We start from the raw sequence: 6,747 nt of genomic DNA, 5'->3' as shown, positions 1-6,747 counted from the left end.
GCCATTATAAGTTCTACAGTAGAACCTCCACATTAAGGGCACCCTTCCAAATGCCCTCTATAACAAGGTGCCCTTAACATCAAAAATGAGCCATGCAAAGCTGGATTCCATATTGATCTTACTAAATTTCTGAATTTTAAGGCCACTCCATTTTGTTTGGTGTATGCAGGACACTGATGTTCAGATGTTGGTGAGTTGCACGTTGTCATGACATGGAGCTGTCAACAGGAGGTCTAAGAAGGTGGATTAGCTGTGCTCTTTTTCTTTATTATTAGTCACAAAGTTTCAAAGTACTTCTCTTCAGAGTTTGAACTGTTAAACATTTCACACATATTTTCAGTGTTTATTTTACTGTCAACCACTGAAGTAGAAATCCTCTGAAAATAAAGCAACAAGTCACCGCTTGTGTCATTAGACTGTTTACGCGATACTCTCGAGAGAAACAAAGCACGAGCACAAAAATAAACCGACTTGACTCCTGCTCCGAGAACACAATGTGGAATTTATCAGCTTATGTATTCTACAGTGTTTATAACGAGAATTCCCTAGAGTAATAAGATTGCACCTTGAATCTGTGAAAACTTTTATTACATTGGTCATCCTTCTGGGATGTTTGGAATTTAGTGATATACGGTACAGGCATATAAATATAACTGCCCGCTTTATCGAGTTCCTTTATAGAGAACTATACTAAAGATACTGACTTTAATCCGGAATATCGAGGTGCCTGTTATTGGAAGATTTATTTTGGTTACAAATAGTAGGAAAAAGAAACAGACTGAAAAGGTCTGTCCTTAATGGCGCCATGATCGTTAATCAAGATTCGACTGTATATGATTACCCTAGTTTAATATGCATTGAATTATTGGCATGGGTTAGCCCTGTGGTCTAACTCTGGATTTCAGAGGAGTTGGCGAGTTGGATTCGAAGTCATTTGATACCACAAAATATTCCCGGCACATTTATTATAGGTGCGTTATAAGAGTGACAATCAATTCCTTATCCTGAATGGTGAGTTAGGTTACTGTTGACTGGCTACCTTTCTTCTGATCAGAAGTTCAAAATAAGAGACTGCAGCAGACAGCCTTCGTAGCTTTGGCATAAATCAAAAAATACTGGATTAAAAAATAACATGTCAGCAGTTACTGTCAGAACAATTATAAGAACTATTGATGGAGAATAAACAAACTAGTCTGGGTTTAGTTTCAGATATAAAAAATCAAAGACTGTAATAAAGCGAATTGGGACTTATTAGATTACTAACTCTTCAAGTTCGATGTGAGTTTTAACTTCGAAACTTTCAACGGCTGATTCACTTATTTTATAAAAATCTTGCACTGGTGTCAAAAAATCACGTGGTCTATAGTTTACTCAGCCATATTGGAGTCGGATGTTTACATTCGTCTTAGGTGAAATTCTCTAATTCTGTAAATCCCCTCAGTGACCTGCATAAAGAAAGATATATCGAGAAACTGATCGTTGGTAGAGTTTTGGATCCTTGTCTTTTGCCAAGGGCGAAGTTTATGTCATTGATAGCATGTAAAGCTTTACCGAGCCTTATGTTGATATGGATTACTATTGATTACTAGAAAGGAATGTTTGACGTCCAATATGGGAGTGTTGAAGGAAACAATAAGTTTTGTGACGTCAAGTGCAAGACCTCTATCGACCACTACTTGCATTAGTAAGAATTTGCTCAATGTTTTCAATTAATGGGATCAATCAAAAAGCATTTTTTCTTAATTATGCTACTATTATTGTGTGAATTTTATTCGCAAATTGGTAACCAACTGCATACATTTGTTCAGCATATGACAACAATTGGTTAGTTTAACGTTTAAGATATTAGGATAAAACAATTATATGTAATTATGCATTCCATTTTAGTAATAGTACTAAAATAATTTTGCCTATTTTTGTTTTCAGGGAGTAGTTGAAGTGGAGAAAGAATTGGGAGGGAAGTTATTAGACGCTCCTAAGTCTATGTGGTTCCAGGACGGAGGATCTAACCTTTGTCTCTGTCTGGAAGATATAGGTCCTGGTTGGAAGTGTAAACCTGGTGCTAATTATCAGGTGTGTAAATATATGTTTAACTAAAACATTTTTTAACAAATCAGACTACTGTGTATTTGTGTAGTGGGTTTTGAATAAGTCATATATATATATATTTCATTATAAATTAACTCGTTCGTAGTAGTTTTTACTTTTAATAATTTTGTATGTTACTGTTTAATGTTTGTAAATACCAGTCTTATTTTATGAAAAAGCTGATGGATACATTTTGTTCACATATAGGAAATCCCATTTCAACATGTATGGAGCGGCAGACTGAACCAACTCCATTGTTCCTTCACTTTAAAACATCTTGATCGTTCAATTCAAACAATTCACTATCATATTTTAGTTTATCAACGAGGAGTTCAAGCACATCGTCAATTGCTCCAGATTAATACAGATCTTCGTGGCGTAAGCTTATTCAGTATTATTAAGTCTTAATTGAATAGTTAGTTATCACCTCATCTACGACCGCTTCACATTCATAAACTTGTACACAGAGTTAATAAATTTGGGCACTTAAAGGAATAATGAGGTTTCGAAATATAACAATACATACACATTTCTTTATAAAATTTTTATTTATTTATAACTATCAAAGTACCCATCGTTGCTTGGATGAAAATGGCTTTAAATATTCTGAGTTGTTTTGATTAAATCAACCATATTAAGCGTAATTTTTTGCAAAAAAAATCAAAATGATTTCTTTATCTAACTAAATATTTTAATTAAAATCAATAAAAATAACAATTTGCGAAAAAAAATACAAATTTGCTAAAGCTATTTTAATCAAAGCAAAACCGGGTAAATTGCTCCTGCTTCTTGTATGTGCTTTGCATGACATTTAATGTTTCCAATACAAAATTCCCTACCTTTTGCTGTCCTGATTTCTGCTGTTTGGTCAAGTGTTGTTTGTAGCGTGTTCTGATTTTATTATCGTTCCATTCAATGAAGAACTGATTTATTCTCTTCTCGTTGCAACACAACGTAAGGGAAAATTTGCCGATACCAAACGTTTTTGCAAAGTCATTGTATAGCTGATTATTGCGAGTACACGCAAGTAAAGCAAAATATATGGCTCAAGAAAGCCTATTTTGTTGAAGAAGTGTGTACGCATGTTCGAGAGAAAGCAGCAGCCTTTTTCAGTTGAGTGAAGTTAGAGAATAGGAATTTATGTGTAGAAAAAAGAGGGGGAAGAGCAAAGATAGAATGAGTAGAGAAGCAAATAAAGGCTCCATTCTTAAATCGTTTTAACACCTAATTGATCATGAATAGAATGATTAGGAGAAGTCCTCACACAAAGAAGAAATGTAAATAATAACCCTGTTGATCACATTGCCAAAAAATCCGGCCATTTCAATTTGGGACCAATTGGTCGTCCTTTTTTATTAACAATTGCTATATTGGTCACTTTGGCCTCAAAACGGCCTTTGAAGCAGCGACCATGTATCCCATGTTACTTCCTGCATAAAGTTGTATCTGTACCATATGTTTGGAGTTTGTAGCTTTAAAGATGTAGCCGTGCATAAGGAACAGACCTACAGAGAGAAAGAGAGAGAGACATTCGCGCTTATATATCTGGATCGTGTTTTAAAGGAAAATGAGACAACTTCCATTAAAATAATGAATCAAAATGGAGCAGTAGTCATAATATCAACTTGTAGACTATAATGAAATGATTAGTTTTGATTCTTATAAAATTGAGTTTGTTATAACGATTATATTTCTTTTATATACCGTCTGATGAAAAAAATCATGGCGCTTAAAACTAGAAAATATTATTATAAGTAACGATAGGAATTGAATTTTTAAGTAAATAACTAATAATTTTTTCTATAAGACCGTTTTCGGAAGTTTATTAAAATTAAGACAACCATTATTAGCTGATTATAATTCTATTAAATCTTGAAATACTCTTTCTTCGTATGTGGGTAAATTGAACAAACTGTGGTAGAATATACAGATATAAAATCTTTTTTCTTTTTTAATTCTACGATCGCTGGAAGAAATATCTTTAAAAATAGTTTAACCTTTGCGGAAATGAATATTTATTCATCCGTGTATCGTATCCTAAAAAAAAAGAACCCTTCTACTTAAATTTATGTTATGAATTCGAAATCATCGAGTTGGTTTAAATAGTTCAAAGCTACTCACACGCATTATAAAGTACATATAGAATTTTATTTCTGTAACCTGTTTTCAAATAAAAATGTATCTGGCTCCCTATTGATGTGTCGATTTGCAGTACCCGACAGGTAGCTTCTATCAATAAGGTGTTCAGGGGACAGAACTGTCATGAAAACACTCTATTACTATGATTGGCTCCGCTTTGGTGTTGCAAGGATCGTTTTCTGGCTATTTTATTTCAATCGTGGAACATTTTTAGTTTCGTTAGCCTCGAATTTCCACCATTGAACAAATGATTCTAAGTACTAGTAATATTTCGTCATAGAAAAATATTATCGATAGAGCTTCTTCTAATTTTTTTTAATTGATTTGCTACCTGAACGTTTTCTGTTCTTGACCTGGACATTCTTCTGTTCGTGTTGAAGAAGAATTTAGTCTGAGGAGATTTCAGAGTAGCTAGGGTTTCAGATGTCATGCATTTTTAAGCCGCTAATGTGGTATATTAAGAAAGATAATTACATTTTTACAGCTCATTGCAAATAAAGTACTAGATCGCAGCACAATATCTTTAAAGTGTATACAAGTCGCCTTTATAGTTTAAAGTTAAATTATTAGAATTTTCATCTAATTTTTTATTAGTACGATCATAACGTATAAATGTTCCGTATTTTTATACTCCCCCGAATGAATATAGAATAAATTTATACGTGGAGACGAGTGCGATTGTTTTACATTTAACTGAGGTCCACACTGATGGATTATAAAGGCCCATTAAGTAATTCAGAACCTGGAATATGTATTTAATACACATTCCTATTTGTGGTACCGGAGAAAGTAGAGGGATATCACAAGTAGTTCTGATACATTCTGATACATCTGCTGCCAGGCGTGGCTTATGGCTAGCTTGCCGGACAGTGAAATTGAGGGTCCATAGTTTACGTCCTGTAGCCGCAAAATCATGCCCCACACCTTGGGGTATTGGATGTGTTATAAGAGTGACTATAGAATTCCACTATTCAAATAGAATAGCCCAAAAGCTTGGCGGTGGGTACTGTTAACGAGTTGCTTTCCCTCTAGCATGTCAGTTCAAAATTAGGGACGGGTAGAACGTATAGTTCTTATGTACAAATTGTTAATATATCACATTAGCGGCTTAAAAATATTTTGCTACCGAAACTAGTCGGCTGTAACTAATAATAAATATTTTTACCTTTCATTGTGCTAAAAAAATGTCGTTTCCCGTGTTTTAAATTCTTAATAAAATACCACCTACTTATACTATACTTTCAATGCACAAAGTGTAATCCTATTTGATTAGGCGTGTAATTTCATAATCTGGATTTTTTATACCAAATTATAACTATTCTGATTATCTATAGTAAGGTGCATGATTGTTCTGTGTACTTTCTTCCAATTAATCTTCTGCGGACTTTGGAATGCATCATGTTATATAACAAGTGAAGCCGGAAACAAAATTTATGGAGCTTTGTGATATTTACAGCCTATTATATTTATTATGCAAGACGCCAGAATCAGTTCGTCAAAGTTACTGTTTTGCTTTTATTTAATATTTTATTATTTTAGAATAAATATGTTTTTACTTATTTACTAGCAAAATTATTACTTACAACTCCTTTTCGAGAGATATAAGCCTGACTGATAAAGTTAGGTGACTTAACTGACTCCCAATTATAAAGTTTATTCTTTTGTTCCTGCTCATAATTGGGAACTTATAAAATCAATAGAATTTTTTTAGATTTCATTGTTTCAAATATTGGGTTAATTCTGCATCTTTATCATTTACATAAGCTTCTATCAAGTAATTTTTCTTCCAGAGGATATCATCAGGTCCTGCTGTATCGATATCAGCCCCATTGATAAACTCCACAGTTAATACAGTGGGAGAAACGAGTTTGTTGTTTCCGGTTAACAGTTCTGCACAGGAATTCAGGTAACCATATCTTGTATAATATCAGTTAGGAAAACACTTGGTGGAATTCTGACGCTAATATGTATGTACTTACAGCTAGCATACAAAAATAAACTTTAGGGTAAATCTTTTCTAAATATGTACTTAAATGTAACAGTTTCGAAGTCAGAATCACAATGCAACTTTTGTTTTACTTCATATGTATTTTAAATGTTAAAAAAGTTGACCAGAATGTACTTCATTTGAATTATCAAACATCAAAGGGATTTCCTAAGCAACTTAAAAAATTATGCAAATTTAGATTAGAGATTATACATCCTGTACAACAATAAAGCGACTACAGTCACATAGATCCAGCTTTTACCTTTTTATGCCATTACTGAAATACTATACGACACCTTTCACTGCTATAAAAAAGTTAAGTACTTTCCGCTCATATTTAATGGGATGATAGCTTCTGAAGTGCTTAAGCATGTAACATTTCAACCCTAGATTGTATTCGATTTGGAAAGAGGATCTAAAACAACTAATGAATAAACACAGTTGATAAGGCGAATCACAATGAAGTTTGCTCATTTTCCTTGGATTTAATGATTAAAGTGTTTTGAACTGTTGTGTGTATAATAACTTAGACT

The 6,747-nt window shown here is 33.2% G+C and overlaps 1 protein-coding gene across 4 annotated transcripts in view; it reads left to right on the top strand.

Moving 5' to 3' along the window:
* LOC106460278 (netrin receptor UNC5B-like) overlaps positions 1–6,747 on the top strand; it is an 80,724-nt gene that overhangs the window by 70,312 nt on the left and 3,665 nt on the right. For all 4 annotated transcript variants that reach the window (XM_022386953.1, XM_022386955.1, XM_022386954.1 and 1 more), the window contains 3 exons: positions 1,927–2,073; positions 2,296–2,466; positions 6,018–6,133. In XM_022386953.1, the coding sequence (XP_022242661.1) occupies positions 1,927–2,073; positions 2,296–2,466; positions 6,018–6,133 (434 nt within the window). The remainder of the gene's footprint in view (positions 1–1,926; positions 2,074–2,295; positions 2,467–6,017; positions 6,134–6,747) is intronic.

Source organism: Limulus polyphemus, unplaced genomic scaffold (assembly GCF_000517525.1).
Source record: "Limulus polyphemus unplaced genomic scaffold, Limulus_polyphemus-2.1.2 Scaffold740, whole genome shotgun sequence".
NCBI lineage: Eukaryota > Metazoa > Arthropoda > Merostomata > Xiphosura > Limulidae > Limulus > Limulus polyphemus.
Note: the sequence above shows the minus strand (reverse complement) of the source record. Positions and strands in the feature narration are given on the sequence as shown.